The sequence below is a fragment of the Egretta garzetta genome, unplaced genomic scaffold (genome assembly GCF_000687185.1).
Source record: "Egretta garzetta isolate BGI_Z169 unplaced genomic scaffold, ASM68718v1 scaffold585, whole genome shotgun sequence".
In the NCBI taxonomy this organism is placed as follows: Eukaryota; Metazoa; Chordata; class Aves; order Pelecaniformes; family Ardeidae; genus Egretta; species Egretta garzetta.
This window is the reverse complement of record NW_009259708.1, coordinates 517,041-528,178: the sequence shown is the minus strand read 5'-3', so window position 1 is coordinate 528,178 and position 11,138 is coordinate 517,041. Positions and strand designations below refer to the sequence as shown.

The following is an 11,138-nucleotide window of genomic DNA, read 5'->3' as shown; positions in this document are numbered from 1 at the left end:
AGCCATGGAGATGCTGTAAATTATCTGCCAGAATAACTTCCTGGAATGAATCCAGGAATGGGATTTGGAGACTGGGGGCTGCCAGAAACAAAGTGCATTTGCAAGTATTTTCTCAAAAGGAATCCTTCTGGCAGGATTTGACCAGACCCTGGGGTGCACACAAACAGAAAGGAGGAGACAAAGGAAGGGAAGCAAGGGACAGTCCTCTTGGGGCTTCACCCTCTTCTGGCAATCAGGCTGTCTCAGGTTAAGGAGGAAAGCAAACTCTGGACAAAAACTAGAGCCAGGGATTTGGCTAATTTTAATCATTGGGGATAGTCAGAGGAGGATTTGCAGCCACTGCCTCAGCAGCATTGTGCTGCTCCACTCCTTGGGTGCTAGTTACCCAGGCTGATAGGTCTATCAGCAAAGAAACGTGGAGCATGACTTGTCCTTGCGTGGGAACAAATGCTGGCAGAGAGGACTGTCTGGCCTAGTGTTTATGACTGCTCTGCAAAATTTGCCCCCCTTCATAAGTTTTTGTGGGAAGGGTAGTAGTCGAAGGTGATTTCTGAATACAAAGCTCAGGTGCCAGTACAGCGCATGGCTTGAAGGAAGAGGACAAAAAATGTGAGACTCTCAGCTGGTTTGAATCAGGTTTGAATCTCCATGAGATATTATGAGGTCATGCGGATTCATGCCAGCTGAGGATCTGCCCAAAACCTCTTGACCAAAGGCACGGTGCCCAGCATGACATTTTGCACAGCTTAGCTTTGCGTTTGTTCTTATCCTAAGTTCACCTGCCTGAATTTCATCTGTGTGCAAGTTTAACACCTTTCTAAGCTCCATCTCTTACACAGGCCCATTGAGACAACTTATATTGCTATGACTGAAGAAGCTATTTTGTTTTTCATTAGTGGTTTATTTATCTGAGTCTGAAATTACTAAACCAAATCTGAATCCAACTTTCTTATCCAATCTATGACTCAGTTGCACATATTACACTTGATTAAAACAGAGTTATTGGATAAAAGAGAAGCCAGGACAGATCCTGAACGGATGTGCAGTAGCGTAAATTGGTTTCAGTAAAGGCACATTGATTTACATAAACTAACAAACACGAGAAAGAAAAACAAAATGGGAGTTATGCATGGGAATTAATCAGGTTGGTTGCTAGTGAGAGCAGAGGGCAATTAATAGGTCTGTGCATAGGATGAATGAAGTAAATCTTGATTTTTACTTCCACGAGTGAGCTTTTCATCCCTTTCACATTTTTAAACAGGCATTGTGTGGAAAACTGAAGCCTTTCTAATTCCCCAGCTGGTCCAGTGTTGGATGTACATCTTCTTGACACACTGGATTTTAGCTAAACTGGTTCAGCTAATGCACTAAGTTAGTTAAATGCGTTCAGCGTACCGTGCACGCTTCCATCAGTGTCCAGTTACTCATACTGGGGTGTTGCGCATTCACACATTTCTGGCGTATTCCCCCACACTGTGATGGGGCAGTGCTAACAAGCTGCTGTCCATGAGCTGAGGCACGGGAGCCAAACTCGTGCCGCTCTAGCCCATCCCGAAAGCAAGGTTAAAAGGCAATACATTTATCCAGCTCCGCAGCCAACAAGCGGTAAACCATGCTGGCTCAGTGAAAGAGGATCGGAATGTATCCACAGCCAGCCAACAAGCATTAACTAGTTACATGCTGCCATCTTCATCATATAGTCCAGCCTTTCAGGCGGAGAAGGTGTTTTTTGATCTTCTCTCCTGTAAGACGGCTAAGGACTTTCTGAAACATAGGTGCTTGGTTCCTCTACTTGTGTAAATGGATGTCAGGTGTGGGGTCCAACAACGGGGTGGGATAATGCAAAAGAATTGTAAGGTCTGTTCCATTTCATTTCAAAACTGTGAAAGAGCTGGGGGAGTGGAGGATGGAAGGAGCACAGCCTTGATCTACCAATTCACAGCATAGCAACATTTGATGGCTTCAGGAAGTAATTTGTCAGCTTGTGCATTCCTTTATGTTTCAGAGTCAGTTTTAGTTGCAAATAACTCTCATTTCCCCCCTTATATACGCACACATACACTCAACCCATCTCAGAAATAATCTGCCATGTATTTCCTGCTTGCTCAAAACAGATGATGCCTAATTTAGTGCCCAGGGAACTATCTTCTGCATTCCAAATTCACGGTCGTTTCAGGCACAGGCTAGGCCATCAACACCTGGTGACTTATCACAGAAACGTTGCTGCTTTTCACCTGAAGCATGATCTTCAAGAAACAGTAATTGATGAAATGCCTTCTTTCTTCTCATTGAAACAGAAAGGCACGCACTGCTAACCCCCTGCCCCCTGCTAAAATCTAACCAAGCTCGTATCAGAATGACGCTCCAGGTGTCCCAGGCAATGTGGGAAGACAGCATGAATGATCTTTACTTCTCACATGCAGATGCCCAAATATACTAAGCTGTAACACTCGCCGTCAGCGGGCGTGTATGGTTCCCGGGCAGGAGGCAATGCGTTATTTACTGCTACAGGTCCTGACCCACTGAGCTCTCCCCACATGAGCAACCCCACGGATTTCAGTGGGGCTACCTGCACGATTAGAAGTTAATCTTGTTGAAGTGCTCTGCTGGACTGGGGCCATGGCTATTTATGTCATGTGAGCCACATATCCTGAAATTAAATTCTGTGGTAAATAACAGATAACTTTGTTATAAGGAGAGAGCCAGTTCACTGCCCTTAGTGGTCCTACAGGCCTTATTCAGAGAGCCCTCAGCTGTGGTGCCTTATCCTGCTGCTAAGCAGTTGTTGTAGCAGAAGGCATGTAGCAGAAAGAGTACCATAGACAAGGCTTTTGCTGTACTTGCACATTCATTTTCCTGGAAACCACAATTTGTCTCCTACACAATGCAGTCTTCTTGGGGATTGCCTGGCTGCATTTTTGACATCATGGACATCCCACAAGATCAAATCCCTTGTGATTTCAAAATGCTTGGAGAATTGGTCCAGTAACCATTTGTTTATCCTTTTCTTCTGCCTCTGATTGTTGAGAGCAAAGCTCTCTTTAAATGTCTTGTTTCTTCTTGGTGTTTCTTTTGCTACTGTGGGGCCATCCCGTGCTCTTGAGAAAAAATCCTAGCCTAAAGCTGAGAAGACTTTTTCAGTAAGAGTTTTCTTGCAGCTGATGCACTTCAAGGCAGACCTTAGGTACTGATGAAGTGTCCTTTTCAGAGAAAAAATTGCTTTGTTGGAAAACTCCTGTCCAGCTTTATTTCTAACTACCCCTGATTTAATAATGACCTAGTTTCTTCTGGCTTGCACTTTCTGCTCCTTGCTTTTATTTAATAAAGTGTCAAGGGGAATTTTCAAAGGAGATTACACATTTAGGAGCTGGAATTCCCCAGAAAATAGGTGGCAGCAGAATTCCTATACTGCTTAGGAGTCCTTAGTGCCCTCCTCCTATGGCTTAATATATTGCTTTCTCCCCACCTTTTGTGTCTCACAAAATACCACGATTTTCTCAGTGGCTTCTTCTAAGAAACTGATAATTAGGCAAAGGTCCATTTTTACTTTACAATGGAAATTTCCGACAGATTACTTCAGTGGAGCTTATCCAAATGTGAACTGCTGGCTCTTAAGAAAAAATCCAGCAGAGGCAAGAAGGGAAGAAATGCTTTTGGTAGACTTAAAACTACTGCCAAGCTCTTCACCTTTACAAATAAGGAGACGTACACCCTATATGAACAGATGCACTGTTGGGTTTCCTCCTGTGTTCCAAGCTTTGAAACCATCTGGAAACATCAGACCTTGCCAGCTGAAAGCAATGAGGTGGTGTGTCCTACCTTTCACTGTGAGGAGAGTCTCGGTAGGAGTCAGGGGTCTCTCTTGCATGCCGGAGGAAGCTGTTGCCTTCCCGTGGCCCGCCGATGCCATTGAGGCGGCCCCGGGGCCCCGCTGGGCTGGTATGCCTGCTGTTCTCCATGGATGAGCTGACGAGCACTGAGTGGCTTTCGGAGAGGATGCTTTCGGTGTGGCCATTACTCCAGCTGGAAAGCAGCAACCAGGAAAGGAGAAGAAGGAAGGGGAGCATGTGAGGGTGCTTCGATGGCAAATGCAGATGAGCAGAACTTTAGCGTGGGCTAAAGGAAGGGCTCTGTGGCTGCTTGGGATGTGCAGCATAACCTTTGGATTGGTAACTGGGCCTGAAGATTTTTGTGACTTGTATGAATCCACATGCATCAAGATGATTTTGCATGTGTGGATAAAAGGAGGGCTTTCCACTCACCAGGACTGTCACTAATTTAGCAATTTGCATATACTAAAATTCACTGTAACAGTATTGGAATGCCATTCAGTCAATAAAGCTCTTTGTAAATTCCTGGAAAGATAACTAGTTAGGTGACATGACATCAAATATTGTTAGTCTTAAAATGAAAACATTATGAAGAGAGCACAAATTTTTCTGAGTTTGCTTATTTACACATCTTTTTGGTTCTGCAACAGCAACAGATCAGCTATTACAGGTGGTGTTTGCGTTCCCCCTGAAGTACCTGTGGCTGGGTGTCTGGGTGACTGTCACGGAGTGATGTGTTGTTGAGGTGTAGTGGCTCGTAGAAAATGAGGTCTCTGTTTCTCGCTCGATGACATGCTCGCTAGAGATTATGTTTTTTGAAACGTACTGCTGAAAAAAGCCCAGAAAAACCACAGGTTTACAAACTGTAATTCACAGCACATTTGCAGACATAATTTTCAATCCCTCCCTGCCCCATTCCCCAAGTTGCCGTTTTTTACATGTGCCAAAGCACAAACTTTGTCACCTAAATACAGGCAGAAACCGCACTGGCACACTTGAGCACATTCAAGTACACCTCTGCATGCATACCCCATCTAAACGCAAAGGAGGAGCAAACAAACAAGGAAATTAGCAAAGGTCTGCATCCCAATCAGGCTGTAACCAACAGACATTAGGAAAAGCTTCTTCACCGAGAAGATGGTTGGTCACTGGAACAGGCTCCTCATGGCACCAAGCCTGTCAGAGTTCAAAGAACATCTGGTGGATGCTCTTAGTCATATAGCTTAGTTTTAGGTAGTCCTGCAAGGAGCAGGGAGTTGAACTTGATGATCCATATGGGTTCCTTCCAACTCAAGATATTCTATGATTCTATACATATTTAACAAGGGAATGAGAAGCCCTCATGGATAGAGACATGGAAAGGCAACCCCCCCTTTACTACAAGATACGTTGAAAATACTATTCTCTGATGGAGAAGACAGGAGTAGTTAGCAGTGGCAACTGTTCACTGCAGAATAAGAATCTGGCCAGGAAATGGCCATTTTCAGTGCCCATGGGTGCAGCACTAGCGCAGACCTCTTTATCAGGGGATGATCTGCAGAATGGGCCAAAGCATCCTGAGATGGGGCTGGAGGTGAGCAGTGCCCAAATTCTTGCACAGCTTTCACCTGGAGCCCCCCCCAGTGCTGTTGCTGGTAGGACTCTCCATTCTCCTCAGTGGGGACTCCTGGCTTCCCCTCTCTTAACGGATTTAGGTCTTTTGAGGGGAAATATTGGAAGCTGAGCTCTTCTGAAAAGGTGTCTTGGCCTTAACCAAGGTCAGTGGGAGCGCGGCCATTGACTGAGCAGAGCCAGGGCTCACCCCCACAACGAGCTGTCATGGATATATACAGCAATGCTGGAGCAGGAGAGCGGGAATGGCTCGAGGAGGCAGGAAGCCAGCGTTCCCTCCGGGCACCAGGCTTCCCTGGGAAAGGGAGGAGGGATGGAAGTGGCTACAGGCAGCGTGAGCCCTGGCCTCTATGGCCAAGGGGCTTGGCCAAGGGGTTAAGTTGAAGAGTAACTCTCTGCTCAGCTCTGACAAATGACTGGGGGATGCTGATTGGAGTATCTGCCCCAGCCCCTTCTCCCCAGCCATTGCTACTGTCCAGGTGAGATCTTCATTCAGATTTTTTACCCCACTGTTCATAAATGTCACATTCCTGACCTGAGGGGGCTGTCCCTACTCACCAACCATCAGGCCAGGCGCAGTAGGAATAGCAAGACATGTGAGTTTGAAGAAATTGATCTCTACAGCACTTAACCCTGCTGTAGAGCCGTTAGTATCTTTTTTCAGAGGTGTCCTAGTTCTACCGGCACAGCTGCAGCACTGCGGCATGCACCATTAAACTGGCCGTCTGCAGAAACGCGTCTCATTTTACTGCATATTTTTTGCAAAGTCCCCAATTGTTTCTGGGTGGAGAAAGCCAAGAGAATTCAGTCACCAGCCTGTGGCAGGTAGAAGTTTGGAAGCTGTGGGGCAAGCTTTGCTGTGGCACTGGCAGCCTAGGCTGAAATGCGGGTGGTAACACCTACATTCACCAGCTGGACGTTATCCGGTGGTGGGTTGGGGTGGTGTGGCCCGTTGGCCATGTTCATCACATTATTCCTTTCCGAGCGCAGGCTCTGCCGAAGGCGGTCATGCAACTTTTTCCTCTGCTTCCTGTGCATGAAACACGGAAATGATTTGAATAGACAAAGGGAACGCAGCTGCACCTTTCAGCATGTTGATGATGATGATGATGATGATAATAATAATAATATAACATCACTTTTTTTGCCAGCACTTTTCCCCACCACTGCAAGATCTCAGAATAACTCTGAAGACTGCAGGTCTAATTGCAGCTGGAGCTGTGGGGACCTGCAGAGGGGGAAGGATGTGTGGGAACCCTTCCAGGAGTCAGCAGGCCACAGAGGGATGGGAAAAAGTGCGAGGAAGGGGGAAGCCTTTTCTAAGCCACTCTCCGTCTCAGGAGGAGCACTTTTCTGCACTCAGAAGGGAGAGGGGAGGGATTTTAACCCAGCTACCTTGATGCCCTCACCAAGGCCACAGCCAGGTTTCTGACAGCCCCCCAGGTAATGCTTCTCCATTCACCACAGGGAGCAGAGGTGGTCTCGCCTCAGGGCTTGCTTGAGGTCATTAGAAAGCACGGTGTGTACCACGATCTTTGCAGTGTGGCAGCTACCCATTTTTTTGTGGGATTCATCCTCTGCCTCAACAGTGCACTCCAAATACATAAACATGCTGAAGAAGCAAAGGGTGCAGACAAAGCCCCAGAAATCCGAAGTGAGTGAGAGTGTGAGGAGCGCCTGAGCCTGCAGCCATCGTGGCAGCTCTGGAAGGTTTCATTACAGCAACATCAGATTAACTCTGGAACCTAATGAATACCAGGTGGATGCCAGGGCCGCTAATGCCTTCAGTAGAACCACCCATCAACCACATGTACTAATGGCATAGTCTCTGGCTGACTTGGATGCTTCTACTGTGCTCCGTCCTCAGCTGCTCCTTCCCCAGTTGCTAATCCTTCCAGCTCTCCTCAAGAGAACTTTTCAGGAGATCATTACAAGCTGTCAGTATCAAAACTTGCAGCATAGTAAAACCTGGTGCTGTGAAGGCCACGCAGAATGCACTAAATAGAACATAAATGAGGAAAGGGTTATTCGGTTTCAGACTTAATTTATCAATATTCCCCAGTTTTGTCTGGTTATACTAGAGAACTTTCACCATCCTGCACAGAACCCAGGGAAATGAAGGAAGGATGCAGGCTCCAGTGCGCTGCAGAGTGCATATGACCTTGGCTGTGGCAAGAGCTAAAATACACACAATTCCCTAAGCTGTATGCAGAAGTGCAGATAGTTTTGGCAGGGCCAGACAGTGTAAGATATAAGCATTTTCAATCCTGTTTTGAACTCAAGGGGACTATTCCAAGCTTTCCAAAAAGGAGGGGGGAGGGAAAATAATAAATATGTTGAAGCCTGATAGCCAGGGAAGCTTAAAGAGAAAGAAAACATGACTTGACACACTGCATTTTACATATTTTCTCTGTGTGTATGTGGCTGGATAGTGGAAGACGTTTAATTTATGTCACTCCACATGAATGATATAAGCAGACACGGCTGCCTTGGAAATGCTCCTGTCTCAGCAGCACAGTCCCTGATCCATGTGGGCTTTCTGTTTGGAGGATAATCAGGCATCATCTTAGGATGCACAGGTGGCTAGGGTGGATGGAGAATGCAGTGCCAGGAGGTATCTGAGCAGCAACCCAAAGACCTGCCTGGGCTGGGAAGTAACACAGACAAGGGTTTAACTTTATTTCACAGCAACCCTTCATGAGACCTTGGAGGCCTTGGGAGCTAAGGACAACCCAAGTCCCCTGACATGGTAGAGAAAGTGGGTTCTAGAAGGAGTTTGAGTTCATCGCCTATGGGTCTGAGATCCTGGCACACGTTGCCTGGGAATCTGTCCCTAGGAAACTGCATTACTTCCCACCTTCAGTGATCAATGTATTTGCATTTTGCATGCTTTCATGTGTGGATTTGTCCTCTAGTAAAAGGACACTAACAAAAAAAAAAAAAAAAAGAAATTACTTCAGGAAACTGAGAAGAAAGAATAATGGGAAAGCTAATGTGTACTTCACTTATTCTGAGAAGCCTTTCCCTTAATGTAAATGACTTGCAAATAAAGCACCTCTGAGTAAAGACTCGGTGTCAGAAGATACTGCCTTAGCACTTGACCAGCAGTATCTCTTGCAAGGAGACCAACAAAATCTTAAACCATCACATTTTATTTAGTGTATTCTAACACCATTCCAGGATTTCCCCAAGTTGCTGGATTTTCCCCTATTAGGAGGAAAGAGCATGCAGGGAACATCTCACAGATAGCAGTCTGGCATCACCGCTGCATTTGGAGGGCCATGAACTGGCAGCTCACTGTCACTCTCATCAGCTATGTTTGAAAACATTTCACCTCTGGCTGGCAGTGATCGCTGACATCTGGGACAAACCGTGACAAAGCATCCAGACCTCTGATGGATTCTGGGCACTCTTTATATAGAAAACCATACTTCAGGACCCTGACTAAATGTTCCTTGAAATTCACAGGGATGTCTTGGCTGTTTTTGATGAACTTTGGACCAGGAAAAATATCGTTTAGCTGCCTTGGCTTGCCAGTTGTCATGCCTAAAAGCAGTAATTGATCTGATTCTTTATTACTGTTTCAGTTGTTCCTCACTGACCACTGGCACAAGGTTGCAGCGTGTGTGTGTGGCTGGACTCTCTCTGAGGGAGGCAAATGATCCCACTCCTCCCCCCTTTTAATACAACCTTTATTGGTGGGGCTTACAAGGAAAACCAACAACCCAGCTGCCAATCAGGCCCTGCAACAGTAAATCAGTTTTATACAAATGTAGAAGATTTATGATAAGGGCTTTCTGTGTTTTGGTGGGAAGATTTATAAGAGCAGCCAGAATTTTTGGCAGGACAAATCCTGCTGATATTCAGTGTAATTTATGGTGCAGAGTGCCTCATGTGTGTTTGAGAGTCACCCCCAGTAATTTAGAGAGACTCACAGAATGCATTTAAGTGCCTACTTCTGCACTGGGAGCACTTTCACGTCCAGTTCTTTGGCCTTTGGCGTTTAGTAACTTCTAGCACCGTTAATCTTGCCTCAAGTACAAACAAACTAGACTGATAGGTAAAATTTACTGCTGGAGAGCAACGTGATTCCAATGTTGGGGTTTGTTCCTTTCCAGCTGGGGAAACCAGCTAGAATGGGTGATAAGACAAAGACTTGCAAGTCAGTGAAATTTGCTTGAGTCACATTTGAAGGGTGAGAAATCTTTCAGATACCTGTCTTATTTTTGCACTGCTGATGGACATAGAGACCCCTACCCGTCTGGCTTGGACAAAAGCACCCTGGCCACAGTTTTGTCTCTTCAGCTCAGATCTGGAGAAACCCAGATACAGCCTTATGCTCAGAGGAGTAGAAGCTACAGTCAACTGGGAAGGCCCTCACCAACAAACACAGATAAAAAAAGAAGATAAAAGTTTACTTGGTTTTGCAGTAGGCCACCACACACATGATGCCAACTACTAGAAGAGCAATGCAAATGCCAGTTATGGTCAGCACCCGTTTCTGGTACAGTTCCTCAGCTTCTAGAAAGGGAGAAAAACAGAGAAGGTCACAACATGGAGGATCGCTAGGCAAGGAGAACACAGTCAACAGCTGGCATGCTACAAACCACTTCACAGATTCACACAGCCACACTGAAACACAGCCACCACACTTCAAGCAGACTCATTACAGACTGCAAGGAGAACAGGACTTTACCATAAGCTCTTAACGCAGTACTGGGGGATGAGTGATCATCTGTACAATTGCAGTCAAAAGTAATCTTTTTTTTGTTGTTTAATTCAACAAGAATAATATCTAAGAAACAACTTTACAACTGACAAACACTCAGCATTTGCTGGAAATAAAAATGCAACGCACTAAGGTAATAACATGAATTTGCAAATGCGTTGGAAGTTTTACTCTGCAAAGACAGCTGGAATGAAGGCCAATTTTATGGGCCTTAAGAGAAATTTATTTTCTTACTATCTTTTTTGGATTGTTTTTGCATCCAATGTCCCTCTGCCCCCATGTCAATTTACATCTCAGTTGTCTTTACAGGAGAGGTTCAAAATATCCTTTTACATTTGAGACATGAGCTTGGCTTGTAATTATGTCAGCAATGGAAACGAAGAGAGGTTTTCAGCTCTGGTCATAAAATTCAGACTCTTTCTCTTTTGCTCCTCCAAAACCAGAGCAATATCAACAACCAGAAGTGCCCTGTATCAGAGAAATGCTGTGTTTCTACTTACATCTCTTCTGTCCAACAAAGGAACTGCTCTATCTAGAGTGGCAGCTTGCTTGGTGATGACAACTTGTTACCGATCTCATTCATCAGAGATATTTCACTATTCTAAAGATGTTAGTAGCATGGGTGGTGTTTGGGTTGGAGCTACCCATGCATTCCAACCTCGCTCACGCTTGGCAGAGAGCATCGCTGCGTGCTGTGCCAGGGAAACCTTACGTAAGGAGCCCTGAAACAGAGGCACGTTCTTTGTTGACGCTTTACGGATGCAGATTGGCATTTCTGCTCTTAGGACAAAAATGGGTGTCTAGCTTTTCTCAAGTCTTTTTTTTTTTTGATAAAGCAGACAGTCCAAAAAACTTGCCCTGGAGGATCCAGACAGGAGGGTGGCCTTAGGTCAGACTGCAATATTGACCACAGCTGGAATACCAGCAGGTGATTAAAAATAAATGAATGAATAAAAGCTGCATAGCTC

The 11,138-nt window shown here is 45.5% G+C and overlaps 1 protein-coding gene across 3 annotated transcripts in view; it reads right to left on the bottom strand.

Moving 5' to 3' along the window:
* Positions 1 to 11,138, bottom strand: part of NRG1 (neuregulin 1) — a 101,685-nt gene that overhangs the window by 989 nt on the left and 89,558 nt on the right. For all 3 annotated transcript variants that reach the window (XM_035894421.1, XM_009638994.2, XM_009638995.2), the window contains 4 exons: positions 9,860 to 9,962; positions 6,345 to 6,471; positions 4,528 to 4,658; positions 3,820 to 4,023 (listed from right to left, as the gene is read on the bottom strand). In XM_035894421.1, coding sequence (XP_035750314.1) covers positions 3,820 to 4,023; positions 4,528 to 4,658; positions 6,345 to 6,471; positions 9,860 to 9,962 — 565 coding nt within the window. The remainder of the gene's footprint in view (positions 1 to 3,819; positions 4,024 to 4,527; positions 4,659 to 6,344; positions 6,472 to 9,859; positions 9,963 to 11,138) is intronic.